The sequence below is a fragment of the Pyxicephalus adspersus genome, chromosome 4, assembly GCF_032062135.1.
Source record: "Pyxicephalus adspersus chromosome 4, UCB_Pads_2.0, whole genome shotgun sequence".
NCBI lineage: Eukaryota > Metazoa > Chordata > Amphibia > Anura > Pyxicephalidae > Pyxicephalus > Pyxicephalus adspersus.
Genome location: NC_092861.1, coordinates 10,040,132 through 10,064,019, shown reverse-complemented (window position 1 = coordinate 10,064,019; position 23,888 = coordinate 10,040,132). Strand labels below are relative to the sequence as shown.

General features: G+C 39.7%; 2 protein-coding genes across 2 annotated transcripts in view; both read right to left on the bottom strand.

The window, feature by feature from the left end:
• LOC140329675 (fibrocystin-like) overlaps positions 1-3,572 on the bottom strand; it is an 81,493-nt gene extending 77,921 nt beyond the window's left edge. The window contains exon 1 of the mRNA XM_072410068.1: positions 3,417-3,572. Coding sequence (XP_072266169.1) covers positions 3,417-3,441 — 25 coding nt within the window. The 5' untranslated portion in view covers positions 3,442-3,572. The remainder of the gene's footprint in view (positions 1-3,416) is intronic.
• PKHD1 (PKHD1 ciliary IPT domain containing fibrocystin/polyductin) overlaps positions 3,520-23,888 on the bottom strand; it is a 155,886-nt gene continuing 135,517 nt past the window's right edge. Inside the window, exons 38-45 of the mRNA XM_072410067.1 lie at positions 23,348-23,481; positions 18,962-19,074; positions 18,249-18,348; positions 14,895-15,029; positions 9,823-9,958; positions 8,697-8,943; positions 4,884-5,061; positions 3,520-3,612 (exon numbers count right to left, since the gene is read on the bottom strand). Of these exons, the coding sequence (XP_072266168.1) occupies positions 3,520-3,612; positions 4,884-5,061; positions 8,697-8,943; positions 9,823-9,958; positions 14,895-15,029; positions 18,249-18,348; positions 18,962-19,074; positions 23,348-23,481 (1,136 nt within the window). The remainder of the gene's footprint in view (positions 3,613-4,883; positions 5,062-8,696; positions 8,944-9,822; positions 9,959-14,894; positions 15,030-18,248; positions 18,349-18,961; positions 19,075-23,347; positions 23,482-23,888) is intronic.

Genomic DNA, 23,888 nt, shown 5'->3' with positions numbered 1-23,888 from the left:
TGTTTTTATTTTGCTGTTGTTACAAATATCACTGGATAGTTTGCATTTGTGGTAACATGGTGAAACATGATTTTAGAAAATCTATTTATGAACAAATAGGAAATTGGAAACAATTCACAAGGCCTTGCTTTGCCAGTTTTTGCAGACCATTTCCCAATTGCTAAAAAACAAATCAATGCAAAGTTAGACGAAACTAGCTAAGCCCTTTATTTGATAAAGTTGAGGTTTGTTTTGCATGTAAAATGTGAATCACTTCATTTTTTTCTACAATTTCCAGTGTTTACATCAAATACCAATTTTATAAAAAATAAAAAAAAAGGTAGAGCAATTATTCATGCAAATTGTTCACCCGACCCTCAAATAAGCTCCAGTAAAAATTGCTAAATTGTAAAAGTTTTTCTTGATCTTAATTTTAAAAGTTCAACTTTCCTGATTTTTCTCTTTTTGACCTGTTTAGAGAAATCTTGGTAAACTCTTGTTTTTTTCTCTTTTTTTGCATTTTACTTTTAAACTCTTTTATTCTATAGCTTGTTTTTAGTGTATTCTGTTGCAATTTGTTATTTGTTCAGAGTTGCAAAACTGCCTTTTCTTTTGGGTTTTGTTGTCTTTTTTTGTTATTATTTTAATTAATCCCCTCAAAAAAAAACATATTTTTTCCTTCTGCTATAAAAAAACACAAGAATATGGTTGTATGAAACTTCAAGTACTTTTTAGATGAGCCTATTCAGTTCTATTTTTCACCCTGCTTCTAGTCTCTCCCTATATTCATTAATAAAGTACACCCCCCCCCCCCCCCAAAAAAAAAATGAATTTTCGGAAGAAATATTCAATTTCATTTCTATATAGCAGATTTTCTCACCTTCTCGATAAATTGTTTTTATCTTTTTATGTCTTAGGGAACCCCAATTGGATTATTACATCTACAGCTTTCAGTTCAATAACATGATCAGTAAATTGTAGGCATGATATATATCATGGAAAAAAGAATGTGACCCAGAGTATATATCTTTTTTTAGCACCTCTCTGCTTTACAAGGCAAAATTATTTTTATTAATAAACAAAAAAAATGAAAAAATAAAATTGTCCTGAATGTAAACACAAATAATATATAATTGAGGTGTCGGTGTTCACTATGGTGGTCATTGAAATTGAAATTTAGTGGTCAGTGGGAGACAGATTAGTGGGAGAAGGGCCCCCTTAAATAAGTAGTTAGTAGGGAAAAGGGCCCCTAATATTACTGACCAGGGGGGGAAGGACACCCTTATATTTGTAGTCTGTAGTAGGAGGACGTCTTATATAAGAGATCAGTGGGAGAAGGAACACCTTTTGTTAGTCAGTCAATGGGAGAAAACCCCCCAAAGTTTGTGGTCAATGGGGGAAGGACTTCTTATATTAGTGCTTAATGGGAGAAGGATGCCCTTAAATAAGTGGTCAGGGAAAGAAGGACCCCTTATATTAGTAGTCACCAGTAAAAAGGCCCCTTTTAATAATAGTCAGTAGTAGAAAAGCTCCATCATATTAGTGATCAGTGGGAGAAGGACTTCTTATAACAGTGGTTATTGGGAGAAAGGCCCCTTATGTTAATGGCCAGTGATAGAAGGACCCCTTAATATTAGTGTTCAGTAGTAGAAGGACCCCCTTATAACAATGGTCAGAAGTAGAAAAGCCCTATTATAGTAGTAGTAGAAGGAACCCCTATATATATGGTAGAAGGGACAATGAGGGAAACCCCCCCTCCTTTTTTTTTAGTGGCCACTGAGCGAATGACACCTATTTTATTAGGTTTCATTTATTGAAAAAGACCCTTATATTAGTGGTCAGTGGGAGAAGGTCCCCCCCATATTAGAAGTCAGTGGGAGAAAGACGCTTTATATTAGTGGTCATCTGGAGAAGGACCCCTTTATTTGTGTGGTCAATGGAATAAGGACCCCTTTTACTATTTGTCAGTGGGAGAAGGATCTCATTAAAAAGGTGGTTAGTGGGGGAAGGACCCCCTTATTTAGGTGGTCAGCGGGAAAGTGACCCCCTTATATACTTGGTCAGTGGCAGAAGGACCCCTTTTTATAGATGGCCAGTGGGAGAAGGACCCTTCTTACATAGATAGTCAATGAGAGAAGATTCACCTTATATAGGTGATTAGTGGGACAAGGACCCAAGGACCTAGTCCAAGTTGTGTTCAATATAAACTTAACAAACCTATATTTACCTAAACCCAAGAACAAAATAAAGACATTACAGCTTATAAGTCCCTAGATGTGGTGGCCACATTTATTTTTCTATATTCAAGGTAAGAACATTGTCAGTAAATGCAGAGGATACCTAGTGATGTATCTAGAAATACAAATGTGTTCTGTAGCTCCCTCCATAGTTACATTGGGGAAAAGACTGTAGCCACCCAGGAACTGGTAGTGTGGTATTCAGAGCATCATCAGGTTAAAAAAAAAGGTAAAAAAAGCCTGAAAAAATAAAACTAATGCAGCCACCACATGACCTGGATCATTGGAATATACTATATTTTTGGTTTTGGGTTGCAATGTGCAATTATATTGTTTGATATATTAAATAACAAACCTCAAATTGCTTAATGAATGGCTAGCACAAGTTTCCTTGTATACAATGGTGTCTCTTGCCAGCCAGATTTATATTCTATCATTCTGCACTCCTCTCTAATATTGTTCTATGATTCTATAATAGTTCAGTGTTTCCAGCCAGCAGGACGGCAGCAGCTCGGGGACCTCTCCCTATTGACCTCATGCAGCTGTGCTGCTTTCCGTAACCTCTCCGTCACCCCGTGCTCTCCCTTTAAATCCGGTGTTTGTTCTTTTGTAAACAAATAAAGTTTGGTGGGGGCATGGGGCGGGGTGGGGTCATGTACTGTATTGACATTTCCATTACTAAAAACGGAGCAAGAAATTCACAAAAGGGACCAAAGAAATGCTACTGACTGCTTGTAATGTACTGTGACTGTCCCCGTGTCACCATTGTGTATGGAATACACTGTCCCTGGAAAGGACCTGAATTTTCATGTTGCATTGAGACTTTAATTGGAAAAATTGTCCAACAGAGGGATAAATATACACGTCATGAAATCTAATTGGTTCCTCTTCCTGGTTGACCCTCTCCTGCTGTTTAGGACAGAGAGATGAGCTTATTGGTCTGCTGGGTAAAAGATTATGTCTCTTCTGTTTTGCATGCAATAGGAAGAGCAATTATTGTCATGGTGTGACAATAGGTAGAGCAATTATTTGGTTGATCATTATGTATATGCATTGTATTGGGGGAAGCCATGCTGGCCCCAAGGAAGGTGTCTCACTATGACAATACCATGGATCTGTACTCTACCCTAGACCCAGCAGCCCTTTGAAATTGACACCCTCCAAATCTGGTGACTGGTTCTCTTTATGTGGCTTTCTTACCCAGGTAGGTCAGTAGTCCCAGCATGCTGTTAAAGTACCAATCACACGCCTCATTCTTCCCTTGCACAGGAATGGACTGGAGGGGTCTCCCAGGGTTCAGCCCTCAAGTCACAGAGATATTCACCCATCTCGGCAAGTTCCAGTGCTGCACAAACATGTAATTTCCATCTCCAAAATTATCAAACGTAGCAGAGTACTGTATGTAAAAAGAAATAATGTATCAGCATTAGGCACTTCTCTAAAAAAAATAAAAAGAACATTAAAGTGGACCTTAAAATCCCAAATCTGTCCGTGTACCAAACGAACCCCCTATGTCAGAATGCTGCTACCCCCGAGATGCCTGGGTGAGGGTGACATCTCCATCCTTTCATAGAAATCTCAGGGAATGACTTAGTGGTCAATGCAAGAAAATGTTCTTTCACTGTAATGGGGTGTCATCTCTCTACACCTTTTTTAACATGGGGGAACCCTTGAAATAACTTTCAGGTCTTAGGGAACCTGTCTAAATTTACTATATCCACAGCTCACAGTTTATTAGTGTGGTGGTCAGTAGGGAGAATGCCTCTTACATTGCTGGCCATTGTGAAAAATGTGATCCCTACAAAGGGCCTAAAAGATCATTGGTGTCAGTAAACCTGACCTGAGAGGCACAAAATGCTCATTTCCAAGGAACCCCTAGAGTTCTATGGAACCCTGGGGGAGAAACGCTGCTCTAGATTTTGGCCAATAAATCCAAAATGAGGGTCCAAATGGAAGGATAACAATGTCACCCCTTTCAGCACAGAACCCAGAGGTAAAGTACATATATTTAATAACTTTTTGTTAGCTATTTTTTATTATTGTAGCACAAAATATAACAGCATGGAGTAGGAACTCCTAATAAATGAAGCTATGTTCAGACTTTTGGTGAGGTTGCAATGTGGTTACCACTTTCTCAAACCCCTGAACATTTTCCTCTGGCGAGACCTTACATGTATAATCTCACTCATAGCCACCTATAGCAAACGAATGGGGGCAGCAGTGAGCAGTTACAGTACAGTTCAGTACCGCCCAATGCAAAATTTGCAAACGCTGGTTCTTTAGGAACCGGCCCAACAATGTAGGTGGCTCAGCTTCTGGCAAGGTGCAAGAGAAAGCTTTATTGAACCTCTCTGTAAACTTAGCCTTAGTAGAAAAGTGCAAAATCTGCTTTATGATGATTGCTAAAGATATCCATATGGTCAGAGATGAGTGTTTTACTCAACCCATGCCATTTAAGCTCATGCATTCCCTGCCATTCTTTCAACTGGGGTCTTGAAGAAGGTGGGATGCCTGGGCAATTGCCTGGTTTGTCTTATCCTAAATTCCGCCCCATCAGACCCTTGAATTTTCAATTATTTCAGTAGTGTCTTCTACCAAGAGCTGGTTTCTCCCACTGAGCCCTGAATGCATTTTGCAAGTGCTTCACAACAAAATTTTTAGACTGACATGTAAAATATTCCTCCTGTCAGGAGAATGGAATACGATGGCATAGGTCTCTCTATCCAGGAGCAGGGCCTGCCAGCCGTACAAGCTGGACAGAGTGTCTTCTACATAATTCACAGTGCTGCTCTCATTCCTGCTGTTGATGATGGTCACATTGTAACCGATGCCAGGAGCTCGTCCTCTGAAATATATAAAAAGAGACAAAACAGCTTCACAACCCATCAGCAGAAATCTAAAGCCGAGCTACAGAGAAAACATCTTACTGGTAAGTGATTGGATGTAATTCTAGGAATATGATGATGGTGACAAATATTTTGTGCATTCTCAAAGTTTCATAATGAAAAATCACTTTGTGAAAAGTTCACCATTTATTGTCCAACCGAAACACAATTGTCCAACCGAAACACAATTCAGCACGTTTTTGGGCCCTACAGAACTCTCCCTTCACCAGGGCTCAAAAGCAATGTATGGATTCCCTGTATGATATGCCGTGGAGACACATTGTGTGATAGCAAGACTCTGATATGTCACCCATGATGTGAGCTACGTCACCGTATCCATTTTGCTGTGAAGAATGTATATGCTAATCGAGATTTGAGGCTCAAGTGTGACATTCCTTCACCTCCTCCTGTGTTCATATCTGCTTATCTATATTCAATTATATGAATAGGTTGCCAATATTTCCAAATGGACAACTAAAAAACACGAAGGATTTCTACTGATGCAGCAAAACCTCAATAGGAGGTACCACATTACCATGGGCTATGGTTCACTGTAATGCAGGTAGGTGAAAAGTTGGATTTGCATTGTGCATTTGGGTGCAAACAAATAGCACCACATACATTTTTAAGGAGAAGCTTCACCTGTTATTTTCTCAAGATCATTTTGAATTACCATCACTTCCACTTAGTATTCTTCTGTCCAGTGCCCTATGCCAGCTTAACAGAAAAAGTCGCACCTCACAGCAATAGGGCCCTTATAATGGGTTTTCTCTGGTGAACATACTTACTAATTATGAATTACATTAAAGCACTTGACCTTGAGCAGAAATGGCCTATTGGCCCTCGACCTTTGAAATTTTTTTTAAAATAAGATACCTCTGGTTCACACTACATCTTTACTATATTCCACAAAACTCCCCAGTGAACTGTTCTTCTAACTCTCAGTGGACCTAGGAGAGGGATTTAAAGATTTATTTCCCAAACGACCAATGGGAGAGAGACAAAATAATAGCTCACAAATTGCTTTACACAATAGTATCTGCCACTGGACACGTTACATCTCAGAAATCTAACATTTGCTGGCTGTGTGGAGGAGCCATTGGCATATCTGGTGGGACTGTCCCTTTTAATAAGGAATTTAGAGAATAGTGTAGGTATGTCAATGAATTACAGGGTCAGACCTTCCTGTGAACCCAGAAGCTTGTTTCCTTCATGCGAAAAATATGTCTATGAAGCTTTATACGTTGACCTTAACCCTACATCTTTTGAATCCAGCTCAATGCTTTATTCCATTGTTTTGGAATTCAACAACTGTCCTTCAGTGTCATTATGGCTTTCCAAAATTCACAAAATATGTTTAATGGAAGAATCTAGTGGAAGAACACGGGGCTTGTACTTGAGACACATTTGACCAGTGCTGATTAATGAGAGAACTGGGTCTGACCATGGTACCCATTGGGCTACATAGCCAGTTGTATCTTACCAGTTCTGTTACTAAGTCCACCTGGTCTATCTCTGGTTCCTAATGGACTGCATAGTCATATTCTAGCAACTTCTTTACCAGGAGGTCCCATTACCAAACCATGGAGTTGGCTGTAACACCCTCCAGTGAGGCTTTCCATAGGATTTTGGAGTCCATCTGTGGTGCAAGTCGGGTGCAAAAACGACATGAACTGCTGTTGCATGAATAGACCAGGCTCGCAATTGGAGTTCCAATTTATCCCAAAGGTATTTATTAGGGTTGAGGTCAGAGCTCTGTGCAGGCCACTTGAGTTCCTTCCCAGCCAGCCATGACTTTATGGAGCCGGCTTTGTACACAGAGGCCCAATCATGCTGGAATTGAAAAGTGTTACCAATGTTACCACCTGGAAGGAAGAGCCCAATTGTCTAAAATGTCTTTGTATTCTGTATCATTAACAGTCCCCCCCTCTGGAAACGTAATCATTATTAGGAGGTCCTCATACTTTTGACCACATTTCCAATGTGGTTATTTACATACATGACATTCCATTGTATATACTATTTCCTTGCCCGCCATATTAAATGTTTATTTGTTAGGTTTTTAGACTTCCGTTTGAGTGATATAAATAATCTTTACACATGTATGTGTGTATTAATGGGCTGTATGTGGCCTGATGTTTTGTTTTACTAGCCAGTAACCAGGAAAATGAACCGCACATTCTAATCCTCCCTTCTCGGATCCAGAAGCCATTACTGGGAGGTGAGGTGACTTTTACAAGTTGCCTTTTGTGAGGTGCAATGGATCTGTTATGTTTCTGCTCTGCCATGTATTCTGTTTTCATTGCCTCTTAAAACACGAGCTTTGAAGTGTTAGCCGCCTGTCTGCGCTGTCATTAAACACCAAACATGCCTTGTATTTAAAATGGACAAATAATAGACGGAAATGTAATGTCAGAAATATGACGATCACCTCTGGGAAGAAATATTTTATTCTCGTGTCACCGAATGCATAGTACAAGTTATATTTTCAAGGGTTATAGAAAGCCAAAACTTTTTTTATTCTTGTTCATTGAGAGACAGAGGAAGTCTTTTACTTTTGAGTTATACTGCCATCTACAGGCAAACTGGAAACTGGCAAAAACAAGATGTAGACCAGCCCTGGATAGCTCCTCCTATTACCAGCCTGGTCCAATCTTGTGCTAGGGTCCTCGGAGGACGGACATCTTTACTTAAGCTCTGCTGAATAAAAGACTATCCTGCTTTTGTTTGCACTATTTTTTCAGTTCTTCATTTTTCTGTTGCTTATACGGGATCTTGTAGCAATTGTTTACTGTGTTGCCTATCCTTTGTTGAATAGCTTGAGGATGTTCTGTGTCCTAAGGAATGTTTCTACTCACTGTAAAATCCTTTTTTGAAGTGCATTGATGGAGTCCCACCAGACTTGGTATTGTTTTTCAAAAAGTTAGGCATGCTGGTAGTAGTAATGGTTCTCCTGGAATATCCTACAGTTTGCTTTCTACTGTCTGGTCCTCCTGTAGGTGATGGTATAACACTAAAGATACAAGACTTCCCATGCCTCTTAATGGATTCCAAGAAAAGAATTTTACCATGAGCGCAAAAATCTGATTTTTTCTTTTAGTTTGGGTTAGAATATGGTAGTGGTAGAATCTCTGTCCTGGCTTGGGACACTCACACTCTCCTCTTGTGACCTTTGTCAAAAGGACAGAATGTAAAAGGGAAATTTTTATGTGACTTTTTTTAAAGTAGTGAATCTGATAATCACCAAAACATGCACTGGTTGAGATGAGACACTGCCATTGAAGACACTCCACCAGGGAATGTTTGGTGAATGTCAGATTTTATACTTTAATAAAAGACCCTTTAAAGACACGTCTATCCAAATACCTGTATTAGGTAGAGGTGGAAAGTATTCACCAGCTAGACTTTTGTATCAACTTTGGGGATACTCACCCCCTGTTTTTTTTTCATTTGGACAAAATGTGATGGGAAATCCAAAATTTTACAAATTAGGTTGAAACAGATGAATTTTTTTTCCTTTTTATTTTCATTCCTAAAGCTAAAGAAAAGTCAGATTTACAATTTATCATCATCTGCTGCTTCTCTCACTACTTACAAAGAGATTGCCATTCGGTGAAACTTGATATCGGCTGGGCAGACACTGGATTGTGCGCCAACGCTGATGTCAGCCTTCGAAAGGCAGGAACTTGGGAGGATATCGGTGGTGGCCAGTAGGTGGCTCCCTTTCCAGCCAAAGAAAGAACCATCAATGTCTTCAACGAGAGCACTGTGAGCAAATGGAAATACCGATTTCTTGGGTGAGTTTACAAAAGTAAGCTTCTGGGTTTTTACTGTGAAGCCACCTAAGACAAATAGGAGATTCAGAAGATGTGTTATTATCAAGATTTATATGGGGGGATGCAGCAGAAACATAGGATATCCTTTAGGTAGACCTGAACTAAAAAGAGAATGCCTGGTCCCTTCTATTCTATAGTATAATAGCTGTGTATCTGCAGTGTGAGATCATCTAAGGCTTTGCTGCTTCTGGAATTCATGATGTCATTACATTGATGATCATTGTTCTCCTTGCTGCAGAGGGAAGCTGTACCTGGAGATGTATAGTGCAAGGATCCCTGATTTTGTTTAATCTATTCTCCTACTGCTGCCTAAATATTCTGTTACCAGTCATCAGGAGGGCAGTTCTAACATTTGGAAGCAAACCCCTGGCCCTACCAAGAGGGCTACCTAGGCATAGACATAGAAGGAAAAAAATCAGGCAATACTGCTAACTGGTTCAATGCCCTCTGCCTGCCTTTGGGCCGGTATGTTATGGATACAGTCTTATGGCAGCACCCAATACTGAGCAGTGCTTACCTGATCTCTGCTCAGTTCAATGAACAAGAACTTTCACTGCCAAATATATAAAAGGGCCTATGACACACCATACCATACATACATCTGAAGCTAAAAAAAAAAGGTATTGATATTTTTATTATTAGTCAGTATTTGTTTAGAGCCACCCCTAATACTAGCCCCTAACACCCCCTAAAACTGTATTGGCCCCAAAACTATCCTGTGCTACTTGTTACTGTTTTTCAGTGATAGAAAAAAAAATTGCTAAGCTACTGATAAATGCGCCCTCTTGTGGCCTCATGACTGTATATAAAATATGATTATGAAAAATACAAAACAAAGTAATTTGCAAATTATTTCTCAAAACAGAGTGTGACAGTGTCTCTTACCTTGTCCCCTCATACAGCCAGAACATGTGCTCAGAGCGCTGCACATCTGACGATCAAAGTTTATAAAAGTTGTGTTAGAGATGAATAAATGAAACCTTTTCGGGGTGGTAATGCCAGACAACATGCAAGCCCTGTCCTGTTAACAAAAGAAAAATATAAAATGTATGTCATATGGGACATTTATATTTAACACATAAGAGACACAATATGAAAAATTGAATCAGATAGAATGATGCCATTGTGGACGTCTTAATAAAAATGTAAGCCCGGAGTTTCCATGTTCGTTTTTGCTTAACTATTAAGTAAGCCATTAAACAAAATACTAGTTCTAGATCAATCCGCCAAAGGCCCATGTAGGGAAAGGAAAGGTTCACTTTATTCTTACATTTACAAGCATTATATGAAAAAAATCAACAATACAGCAACACTTAGACCAGAAAAACGAAGGGAAGAATTTGAGCCAATCAGGTGTGCTGTATGCAACTATGCTGTCAAGGAACATGCTGATAGGATAAGAGAGAGAGGAGAAGTGACCCCATTGGTCTGTTGGTGCATTTCTTGTATGGGTCATAGGGAGCTGATTTAATGCTGTTCACCTACCAAGGTGAATTATCACTTTGCAAGGTATGATTCACATAGGTCAGTGAATGTAGTGATAATTCATGTATACTCAAGGATATAAGTAAAGGATACTCAATCGTGTGAAAGTTAATCTACATAGCCTAGTAATATGGCTCTATATTCCTTCCTTTATGTGTCAGGGCTAGATGTCCATAGGGCTAGATGCTAGGTGGCCAATACCCAGGACAAGTGCTGTCATGTGGGAAAAATGAGTCATGTATTTCCTCAATACAAGGTCCCCAATTTATTTTCCCAGTGCCACACTAGTGATCTACACCAAAGTCTTGTATGAAATATTGAATCTACATAGCTAATTGTTATAATACAAGCCAGCAGTAACCATATGTGTAGCGCACTTGATAAGAAGTAAACCAAAACGCGTTTCACTGCAAAACACTTTACTTTCCCATCTGAACTGAATGATTGAGGAATGCACAGGTTCTCTTTAAGCAATAGCCCCCTTCAAGTTGCTCAAACATCTGTGATTTACATTACCAGCCCAGAAGTAGCTGATACTGAAATTGGTTTTGTTAGTGTCCATACAGTCCCTGACTCCCAGCATATGTAGCCATTGGCTTGGTGGGGAGGATTATGAACAGTCCCCAAGTAACTAGATATTATTTGGCCCCAGACATTTCTATATCTATTTCTATAACATTTCTATAATCGATTAGGAATATTGTGAGTTTTTGGTTTATGTGTGACTACAAGATGCCAATATAGCTTTTCTCCTGAAGAAGCACTGAGTGCGAAACGCATAGAGAAATACATTTTCTATGGATATTTGGAAAATTCACAATGTCAGAAGACTTGTATTTATTATGAAATGTGTTTAATGGTAGTAGGGTTACACATAAGGCAATTGCAATATATGTGTTTTGTTGTAAATAATGGAGTAGTAGATTCAGAGAAAAGTAAGGAAGGTGTAGTAGATTCAGGTACATGCCACACATTTTTTTTATCCTATTATCTATAAAGTTTCCATGCAGTCCAGTTTTCCTTGCACGCAGAAGGGAATATAGGATAGATTGGATGTGCCTAGGGGCTGGGTTTGGTGTATGTTACTAACACAGGTTCTCTTTAATATCATTAGATGCTTGTTCATATCACTTCCCAAGGATGATCATTAACAGAAGGTGAAGAAAAACATTGCAATTATCGCATTTCGTTTTTGCTAACTGGCTAATCTGATTTCCTGCAATTATTGGTACGAAGAGACATATTTTTTAATTCCAGATATTTATCTTAAAGTAAAGTCCCATTGCTTCGGTGGCAGAAGCGAAGAACGTGAATGTCACTGCTACCTAATTGATGCAAAGTAGACATCCTTATTAATGGGAGCGTTACATAAATTAAGATGCAAATTATGTCACAGGGGATGTTATTATGAGATAACAAAGATAATAACAATTATAATTGAACCCCTGGCAAAACTCACGGCAAAGTGTCTCATTTCCCCAAGGTTTCCAACACGCGTGCTGCGCGAAGCTGCTGAATTTACCAGGAATATTAAAATCCACATGTGCTGCCGGAGCTATTTCAGGCTTTCTGGGCCTGGAAAGGACCATTCAGCGAACAATAGCAAAAAAAAAAAAAAAAAAAAGAGGACTGTGCCTCTTTCACAAAAACCCTGCACACCTCAGGAGCCTGACCTAGAAACAGCAGTAATGAAGTCACAGAGGTTTAGTTAGGCTAAAAATACATTGGATTTATGAAAAGTCATTTCCATCAGTGTGCAACCATGCAAAAGATTTCCTGTGCTTAAAGAGACAACATCGCTTTGCCAGTTTGGGTCGGAAGAAAGTCCATCAACTTCCTTGGCACTGCACTGTACTGCTAGAGCCTTTGCGAATAGAACAGGGATTTTGGGTATGGAGGAGCATGTTACCTCTCCTATATGGAAGTGTCCCCCAGGCCCAAACACTTTCATTTTTTGGGTTCCTTGATGTCATTCCAATGGTTAAGCTCCAACACCAGCTTATATCTTTCTCAACCAGGGTATTGTGGAACCCCAGGGTTCCTCCAGAGGTCACTAGGAGTTCCTTAAACAATGAGAAGTTTGTGTTTCTCAGGTCAGTTTATCTTAGACCAACAATCTTTTTGGCTGTCTGTAAAGTTGACATTCTTCCCGAAGGCCACCCATGTAATTCTCAGTCACCATCACCATAACATATGTTGAACTGTGGATATGGCAAATATAGAAGGGGTTCCCTGAAGGCCTCAAAGGTATTTTCAGGGTTCTCACGTGTTACAAAGGTGGAGAAACACTGGTTTTGACAGCCTAGGATGATGCAGCATGGAGGTAGTAAGGGGGGAATGGTTGGGTACGTGTTTGGGGTGGTTTGCTGGTTGCAAATACTGTCACTCTACCTATAAATGAACAAATTGAATTTTAGGCACATAACAAGAATTTTTTTCCCACTTTTATTGCAGATTATTGCCTGCTTTGGCTACTCAATGTAAAGAGATCTACATTTACTATAATCACCTAATACTAGACGTACACAAGTAGGTGTATGCTCTGGCGGATTTTTCAAGCAATTAATACTTGTCAGTATTTAAGACAATTCTTTTTATTTGTAACTTTTTTGGGGATGGTCTTTTTTGTTTCAGCATCTTGTGTAAACCAGACACAGTTGGACAAGTTTGGTGGAGAACCCAAAGAGGCCTCAACCCTTCTATTCATCATTGGGATAAACCAGAACCCTAAATTTGTCATCAGTATCTGACAAGCTAAGGTGAGAAAGTACTTGTCACTTGGGATAGCTAGGATTATAGGGGCAAGGTGGGCTCCTCTTAGCCATTCTGTGTATATTTAAGCTTAAACGGCCTACAGTCAGCAATGAATGCAGAATATGCCCACCAAACAATATTTATAAAGAAATATTTGACGGAACTTGCGTGTTTGTTCCATAGAAGAGGGAAAGGCACTGTAAAAAGAAATGATTTCTTAGAAACATTCATGTCAATCAACTTTCTTCCAAGATTTAGCCAAGGTCATGGATGGGCACACAGGAATGTTCTCCAGTGCAAACAAGGCAAGGCAGGAGCAAGCCAAGTTCATGGATTCCGAGTTTACAATTTTACCCTGAAATACTGAATGTTCTAGTCTTAGCTCTATTTCTTTATTTTTAGTTAGTTAGTTAGCATTAGTTTTTAAACATGAGGGATGGACCACAAAGTCAGAAATGGCGGAAGGGTTGAACAGGCATCAACTTTTTACCTAGCATTTGCAAATGAGTGTACACTATGTTTTATGCTTTGTATGAGGTTGAAGGTTAATGAGGTTCTATAACGTCCTATTTTAAAAATATATTCCTAATATAAAAATGTAAATTTGAACAGATTGAGAAAGAATAATAACCTCTGTTTGTGTCCCCAATGGGAAACAATCTCTACTTCCTATGTAGTTGTCTGCACAAGATGTTGAAAGCAAATCTTCCCAACATTCACACAAATATCAATGAAAACCTGACCTAAGCCTTTCCTGCACTATCCAAAGGCAAAAAAAATGTTCGGTACAGTAAAAAGTTTAAAAATAGACTCAGAGATAAGCATATATTGTCTAGTACTTGAAACTTTGTGTGTATTTCTATCATGCTGTGTGCTGGAACTTCATGCAATCAAGACCAGTCACTGCTGCTCTCTCTGCATGTGCAGGAAGATTGGTCTGGTCTCCACCTCCTGTAGTTTTCTGCAGACCGCCTATAGGAGAATGCCAGATGGGTCCGGCCTACAGATCCACTTTCTATAAGCAGCACAGTAGTGAAGTTATTGCTAATTTTATAGGGTATTATCTGGATTTGTTTGGTTCACAATTTTTTATTCATTATGGCTACTGGGGAATCAACTTAAGTTAAAGTTTTGGTGATTGAAGTTAAGATTTTAAGAAACAACACATTACATTGGTATGGGAGGTATAAAATGAACTATAACAGCCACCATTTGGACCACCCGTATTTACTGACCCATGGACATAAGTGTAAGTCAAGTTGTAGTGGATTTTCACTCAATTCTAATGAGCATTCAACAAGCCATAAATGTCAAGCACCAAGAAATATTTCCCAGAAGTAGCATATATATTCTGTATGCTATGCTTATCCCCAAGATTTTGTATACCACACTAATCCCCGGAGAGCCTGAAATAATGAAATACAGTTCAAGCCATCACCTATATGCTCCAGGACAAAAAAACACTGTGTTATTATTAGTCGAGCTAATAAAATACAATATTTTTGTGCCGTTATTAAACATGCTGAAGGATTGAGACATGAGTAAAAGTGAAGCCGGGAATCTTACTTTTATCAAATTTGTCTCCACAGCTCAGAGCTATACTCGCCGTGTTTTCTGATATGGCAACGGTGTAGTGAACGGGTTAGTCTTTGTGGAACTGTCAAAAGGTTATTTATGCCTGCTAACTCTGAACGGAAAGATTAAATTTCATCACTTACCTCACCATCAAAACGGCCAAGCAATAAACTAGCTGAAATTTCGGTGTTCCCGCTACTTTCGCTGATATTAATCCCAAATTCTTGGCAGGAATAAATCTTGAAGCCTTTAAAAGAGATGTTTCCACATCGAGAGATCTAGGAAGTAAAAGCATATTGACAGCTAAGGGTTCAGTAAAGATATTTTATATATTGAAATACAGATTTTTAATGAAGCTTTTGTATTAAACCTTCAAATTAGGTCAAATTTGTTTCTGTTAATTTCGTATAAAGATTTTATATCAGTTCAGTATTCTTCTGGTAAAGTCAAGTAATGTCAAGGATCCTCTTGATAACATCAACCAACCATATAATGTATGCATCTCTTGCACATTGTGCATATTGAGCAGCTGTACTCACCAGACACTGGGCCCATAATCTATTGCTGCACTTATCACCTATATAGCAAGACCCCAGACAGCCTTGGAAAGCTAGATGTGCACACAAGGTTGCCGCAGGACTTCAGTACCAAGATTCCAGTAGAGACAAGTCCAGAATACAGAGCCAGAGGTCATACACATGTAATCAGTCCACCAGGCAGAATATATTTAAGGGTAATGACAAAGAAGAGTCGGGGTCACAGACACAAGGCCGTACCTGGCAGCATACTATTGCAAGATCAGCAACAGTAAATCTAACAATTAACATACCACCAGTAGATCAGCCAAGCTCAACCCTACAACAGGCAACTGGGGACTGTGAACACAAAGGCTATAATGTCCTATCAGCCAATGTCAGGATGGAGCCAGGAACTAATCTGCCCCTAAATTCCCCTTCAGTGGTGCACAGCCTCTGAGAATGTACTGGGGATGCTGAGTAGGATGTATGTGCTGGGGATGCATGGCTAAAGGGAAGCAGGAGATGCTACTGTTTCCTAGTTCTCCTTGCTGCTTCAAATGACGCTGCTAGGCAGAATAAACAGGGTGAGATACAGCGGTAGCACACAGCACAGGATCACCGGCCAGGTATGCATCTCCTAACACAGGACTTGTTATGACATTTGTTGGTACATTTTGATGGTACAAGTTTGATCTTCCTGAAGGCAGTTGTTAAAGGTCATGAAGGACCTGTCTGTTGGTCATTGGTCCTTGATGACCATGTTGACTTTTGTAAGGAATGTGTAGAACCCCTTCCAAACACAGAAGTAAGGGGTGGAAGGTGCCACTATAAGTACCAACATTACTAATAAAGTAGGACAATGAAAATGTAAGCAGTAAATATGTAACCCTACTCATTTATGCTTACTTCCTTGATCATTTCAGATTCACCTTGCCCAGTCTCGAAATCCATTTCTTCCAAGGGGTTCCATGTTCTGTGGGGTCCTATGTTGTCCATTTCCTACAAGCTGGGGAGCTACACAAGGGGACCTTATCTGGCACCACCTAAAAAGCCTCTATTCCAAAACAACCACCCATTACTAAGAGTAAGAGCTGCGTTACGAAACTTGTAGAGATTTATAGGAGATACACAACTCTCTTCCTATTTTGTCCGGTGATTTGTACATAATTGAAGTGTTGCTGTCATATCCCTAGTGTGCCATGGTCCGTTAAGGTAACATGGGTAGCCACTGAAGCTGGTGATTCTTTTGCAAGACCCTAAAATAGTCAACTGCTCAATGAGCCTGATTTATTAAAGCTCTCCAAAGCTGGGGAGGATACACTTTCATCAGTGAACCCGGGTGATCCGGTAAACCTGGAAAGGATCTGGTCTGAGATTGAACAAATAGCAAATTACTTTTTGAGAAATCCATTCCAGGTTTGCTGGATCACCCAGCTTCAATGATGAAAGTGTATCTTCACCAACCTTGGAGAGCTTTAATAAATCAGGCCTAATGATTGAGCTAAATTTGACTTTTTAAACATTTACTTTTCATTTTTTTTTTAAACCATTGGTAGAAATTCTGAAGTTGGTAGAAGTCACTGTTACAAAAATACTTTTATGCCAATAGACGTCTCTAGCCTTTCAGGGTAAATGACAGCCAGCATCACTTAACCAACTTCTTCACAGCCTAGGCTGACCCCATAACCCCAGTCTTTGTATGGACAAAAGGGGGAAGCAGAACAATGAAGAGATTATCCCTCTGTGCTACATCGTCCTCTCCCATTGTAAGTTTTGGAGTACTTGGACTTCAATGGGCTTACATTAATGAACTTATGCTGTTTTGAAATCTCCCAAGTGTTCGGTTTTAAAGGATGACTACACCTTTGTACTAAATTAAAGCATTCAATATATCACTTGTTATACTTTTATTTTCTCCCGTGTAATTATTTGTACATTGTATCTATGCGGGGCAGTCACCCGCAGCCCCTATTTATTGTACACTGCTGCATCATATGTTGGTGCTTTCTACAAAAAAGGTAATAATTATAATATTTTCCAATTTACTTTCTGTTCTGTTGGTGTCACAGATCTCAAGGGCCTGTCCCGGGTTGTGTCCAGTATGTCAACAAAGCAAGGCTATTTATGTTTAGTTGTCGCCTGGCATATTTAAACTGCTGTAACATCTGCAGACAATAAGTAAGCACAGGTACAGAATTCAGGCCAGGTTCACACTTGAGTACCTGCAATAGCACAACTGCATTAGGATTCATTGAGATGATATGGCAGCCTATTCACTGGGCTAGTGCATGGGAGTGCAGAGAAAAAGGGCAAGGATGTCTTATTTTAATTCAACACACAGAATGCAAGGTAGAACATTACCATACGTTGCGGCGCTCCACAACTCAAGCTTTTAGCTAGGTATGTTGGGATACCATTTACAATAAACAGCACCACAGTGCACCAATGTGTTACTCTCACCATCGTGCATTGTGGCAAAGCATGAGGTTCTGCAACGCAGTAATATAAGCCCAGCTCCAATGTAAAGTTCATGTTTAATAACTCTACAAACGTGGCTTTTTTTCTTTACCCAAAGAATATTTTTCAGTTAGTGCCCCTTTAACAGGTTTATCAGGATATTTTTCCCAGTCTCTACTAATCTTTCCTAATGCCCCTCTGAACTGTAGCCAATCATTCTCTTGTTTAAACTGCAAGCCAAGCCAGAAATGAGAATTAGAATCATTTAACCAGATTGTTTGCAACACTAAAGTATGTTAATCTTCCCCATTTAGGAGGGATGCCATTTTCCTCATGTCTTTGTGTGATTTCGAAGAAAGAACGCTCCGTTCTTTCTCTCTTCTATGTGCCAATTTGTAAAAGACATTTGGAGATTTGCAGTAAACATTAGCAGTTTGTGAGGCGTGTGCCAAGCGGTGGCACTGAAACATGTCCTAATTAAATGCCATTCCAATACAAAAAAAGTGGTTTGTGGTTTAGTACCTGAGCTCCACCTCGACTTTTCCAGGTTGTAAAGTCTTGGAATGTAGCCGGGACTTGGTTGCTGATGGGCACATATTCAGGGTGAATCCATAAGCCAAATCTGTTGGAGAAAGATTTAGTTTTTTGCATTAATTCTTTGTAAACCCATGGACTAGTCTGTTGCACTGGTCTTTTGTAAGTAACCAGTCTGTATATATCCCAGCTTGGGTTCTCTTTGCATGGACATTGGATGTTTCTGCCATGGTGGGCCTTGATCTACCAAAGGCAATGGTGGTGAGTGGTGCAAGAGGTACAGCTGCAACTTTATATAATTACACTGGGCCTGGTCTAACCTGGTAATGTAGGGGAGGTGGGTCTGTTATGTTATTCTACGATTTTGTTATGAAGGATCAATGTATAACAGAAAGGGTCAGTATGAGAATTATTTTGGTATGCTATGTGCAGCCACCAGCATTCACCCAACAAGCCCTTTAGGCCAGCACATCGGCCCATCTAGCAAATGCCACACTTGCCAGTCCCATTCCAGTTATCTCTGATTGACGTACAACTTATCATATATACTGAGTCTCCTATTCTCCAATCATGCACTATGGATCAAGTTCTACTGCAACTGTATAGCTAATAAATGAATATATTAAGTGTGATTGATAATAAAAGCCTAAATCTCCATAACTACTTCCAGTGCAAGCTTCATCTCTTTGTCCTTTCCTCACCTGGTACAGGATTCAGCCACGTTGTACTTGAATGAGCCCATTACTGCTTTCGAAGGTCCAGATGATGACAAGTGATAGAAAAAGCCAAAACCAGAGCTGCACACCAAGTTATCCTAAAATGTAAGCACAAAGATAACCCAGCAATGCTAAAAGAAAAACTTTGAGTTATTTTATGATTTAATACTTTGATTTAATCAAAAGAGGCCCTTTACATTTCAGTTCTTGGCTGGAGGATTTCCAGAATTATCTGGACAATTTCCAAACCAATAGGAAATGTTAAAATTCACATCAATGGCATTAGTACTTTTTACACAGGCTTCCTAAGTAGGCCTCATACTAGGTGCCCTCCATAGTGCACATTTCTACATCAGTCTGGTAATCATAAAATGTATACATACGTAGAAACTCCAAAGAGGTGCTAGGATGAGTAATCTGAGTGCTAGAGAGGGACACTGCTTTATGGTCTTGGTGAATGGATGTTATATATACAACATAATCAAGGTTAGATTGGCCCACCAAAAAAAACTCTGGTGGACCCTAAATGAGGTTTTTATGCCCTCTGATGATCCCTGGTTTCCAATGCCTTACACAGAATGTCACTATGCCAAGAAAGCTTTGCATTCTGATGGGCCTTCCTTTTTACTTTTTGCTCTGGTGAGCCCCAGGTCCCCAATCCAAACCCTTTACAGGGCCTATCAAAGGGGATACAAAGAGAAGCATCATTTTCATGTCCTCCTGCAGATATTTCTTCCATCACCACACTACTAGCAACTGATGACAAAAACATGGCTCCTGATGCCTTACAGAAAATGCCACTGTGTCAGGAAGGCTATGCATTCTGGGGGGAATTCCTTTTCCCTTTCTCTGGTGGGCCCCATCAACCCCAGAGCAACGACCAGGACTCACCAGAGGTATTTTCTGGTTCTCCTCTGGGCCTGTTCAACCTTTTCCTTGTATAGATCCTTTGAAGGGTCATGTGCACCATTCAAAGGATCTATACAAGTAAAAGGTTGAACAGGCCCACAGGAGAACCAGAAAATACCTCTGGTGAGTCCTGGTCGTATGAACCCCAAATTAGTTTTTTCTGTGCCCTCTGGTGGGCCCCATGAACCCCAATGCAACCTTGCACATGACTATTCAAAGGATCCATACAAGGAAAAAGTTGAACAGGCTCACCGGAGAACCAGAAAATACCTATGGGGGGTCCTGGTAATATAAACCCCAAATTAAGTGTTTTTGTGCCCTCTGGTGGGCCCCTGCTTCCTTTACAAAAAGCTACTGTGCCATAAAAACTGAACTTTCTGTTCAGTCCTACTTCTCACTTTCTCTGGTGGGCCCCAGGTTCCCATTCTAACCCTGCATATGACCAATCAAATAGGATACAAGGTGAAGTATCTCTTTCATGTCGTCCTCCAGAATCCACCACCCACACCGCTAGCATCCAATGACATAATCTCAAGCCAAGGAAAGTCATTTGACTGGAGCTCAAAAGATGGCTTTATATATTGCAACATGTTGGGAATTCACTCTTGCAGACCTGTAAGTAACTGAAAGGTGTAATTTAATACAATTTCTAAGTGAATACACACTGAATTACTGTTACTATGCCATATTTTTATGACCATAGTCTACATGCAGATAAAAAGGATATCCCTCTCTTGACTATCAATGGCTGCCCATACATAGGAAGATTTATCAAAGAATTTAGGATAGGAAGATTTACAAACAAGGAGGTACTGGCCCTTTCCCAAGCCAGCAACCTTCTAAATATTGATCCCTATGTAATACAATCTGATTTATTCCTTTCAGTTTGGTTATTCACTTTGCCAAGTAAACAACCTAAGCTCCTGTAGTAAGTCAACCCCAGTCTGTGCAGGGAAAGAGTTCTCGGGAAATTAAGTTAGTGAGTCCCAACAGTTGCCCCTGCACAATTATACAAAGCTGGCAATAACATCACATGGACTAATAAATGCTAGTTCCCATTAAATTAACAAATTAAAAGAATTTTGGACATGCTGTAGAAGAAGAGAGTTAGGTTTGGGGGTAAATTTGGGTCATGCCTGGATGTATACCTGAACCCACCAGCTAAAAATAAATTTCCCTTTACTTTCCTAAGCACAGGGGATTTCCCTAATGAGTATTACCTGTACCTGGCAGCCAAGCTGATTTTTTTCCAGCTGATTGGCTCCATAGCCTTTGGATAATAGATAAAAGGGATTCCTTCCGCCACTCTCCGGAATATAAAAAGGCTTACCAAACTTCGTCATTGACACGGTCTGTTTCCACATCAGCGCTCGTGCTCTAGGCAGGAGCGAGCTCCAGAATTACCTTATGCCATTTTCCAAATTGCACTTCTACTGGAGGAAAGTACTTTGTGTAAGTCTGGTCATTAAATCAACTCATTCACATAGGCGTACTCCCTCGTATTGATGCTAGTTTAGGCAAGCAGGGAGTTTGTGTGGAAATCAATTTGGTTTCTGATTTCAATGCATTTTTACAGCGTTCTGCAGGTTAAATTTTAGGTGAAAGTGAGTAATCTATGAACGCCTGGGGACAACTTGACACGAGCTCGGAATCTCACCTGAAAAAACTTCAGTATCATAGAGCAATGGTTTAACGCTCTCATTCGAGCACGGATACAGTATATTCTCAAATGTTCAAAGCTTTAGAGGTGCAGGCTGGTTTATAGAAAGCCACCATGTGTAATAAGACAAAAGATGGTACTCTATAACACTATGATAATACTTGTGTTTTATATTCATGGCTCATTCATGGTGTGTGTTAATTTTGTGTTCCCTGTTTTTTCCTTTTTTGCCCTTTATAAAAATATCAATGACATTTTCCATGCATATTCTTCATTTTACACCTCTTTACAATGCAGAAGGTTCATGAATAATGGGATGGGCTGGCAGGAGGCTGTTCATAGCTTCCTGAAAATCACAGTACCTGCCTTCTGCCTTCTGTACTTCTCTAATGAGCCATCAACCCTGATGCAAGTGATGGTCCATGTTTTGTAAGGAAATACAAAAATATCAAAATGCCTTGGTGTTGGTGGGAGGAGTGGCCCTGACTAGGCAGACTGCATTTGCATGCAAACTACCCAAGGTAATGCCCACACGGCACACTGGGCTCCCATTATTAAAAATTCAATGAATTATCTGGCGGGCCAGAGGTAGTCAAGTTTTTTTGGTGGGCCTAATCTGCCTGAAGCTTTTAATGTATAGTGTGAGTCACTTACAGTGTGCAATCAAATTAGATAAAGTGAGACTGGACAAATGTGCAAGACTGAAGGGAAGGGTGAAGGTCAGATTTGTATGACCTTTTAATAATAATTTTAGTTTCCCCTTCACAACCCAGCAACTCCCGGTTTCCATGGAAAGTATGACTTTAGCTCCGAAATGTAAACCCAGGAATTTCCCCTACATTCCACACAGCAAGGGCTGTGCTGATGAGTAGAAGTATTGAAGTATTGAAGTATTAAAGCAATATTACATGTACCAACATCATTGGATATACATAGAGCGTATTAGGGTCTCTTATCTTTCAACACATTTCGCAAGATGTGCTTCTTCAGGACAGAAAAATTATAAGATCAGTACGTCCTAGTTGGAATCCTTCTGCTCCTGAAATACAAAGTTTTGCCGGATGCCAAGTATCCCTCTATACATTGGATGGACAGTGGGATTGAGCAAAACAGGGGGCACTGAAATTCAGGAACCATTCGTAGAACATTGTCTTACTTTTACTAATAACCCCCAAGGATATCTTTAAAACTTTAAGGATTTAAATGGTTTCAGCATATTTTTAGTACAGGTTATCATAATAAAATTCAAGAAGTACACGTCTCCTGCAGAGCCTTATTAATTACCCTTATCTTTGCTGTTGTGGGTAACTCTCAGGGCTCTAGATCTCCTGAAGTGTCTTTTGAACTAATTATTATTATTATTATTCCAATCTTCATGCACTCCAGCTATATTGGCATGTCATTTCTTAGTACTGATTTCTGATAGTGATCACAGTTGACCGTGCTGGGGTGATATGTGCTGAAACTCCTACTTGTGGCTCCGATTCATACCCAATAACAGCAAGCTCCCAAATGAGGACCTTAATGGCAGGAACACCAAATCAAAGCTTGTATAAGATTTTCTGAATTAGGTTTACCTTTATATGTTCAGGTAAACCTGTAATAGGAGAAATTCAGAGGTTTAGGACATTTTTACAATATATTGATACTAATAGGATGGCTGCCGAATATTCAATATGATTTTTTTGACACATTGACACATAACGTTCATTAGTATTGGCATTTAAGCTTTGTTCTTCCTTAGGCATTCTAAAATAAGGAAAGGAGACCATTGCATTACATTATTAACATTGTTCTCCTACCTCTATGGTGCTGGAAGGTGACTTGATGTAGAGAGCAGCTGGAGACAGTATCTCAGTATTGGAGAGGCCATCACTGCCTGAAATTTTTATTATCAGGTTATGCTTAATTTCCAAAGGTCCATGAAAAGTTTCTCCTAAAATAAAGAATCAAACAATACAAAATCATTCAACAAGTTGAAGGAGAACTTCAGTTTATCTGTTCAAAGGTCCTACACATCAGCCCCTTCCAGGGATTGAACATTTTAAAAGCATAGCAATGTGCTTTACAATGGTGTGTTGAACTCTGCACACTTTTAAAGACTGAGGCTGGAAGGGCACAATAAAACTGAATGGCTGAAAAGAAAACCAGAAGGAAATTCCAGTACATGACCAGATCTCCCCAAATTACGGAGCTCTTTTTCCTATGTTAAACAGAGATAACATAGGGGTTTTGCAGGCTACAAACTGTGGACCATATTTTATGAATGGACAGTAAAATGTGGGCCATAGTAAGCAAATCACAACAGACAGTGACAGAGAACTGATAGCAATAACATCTCTT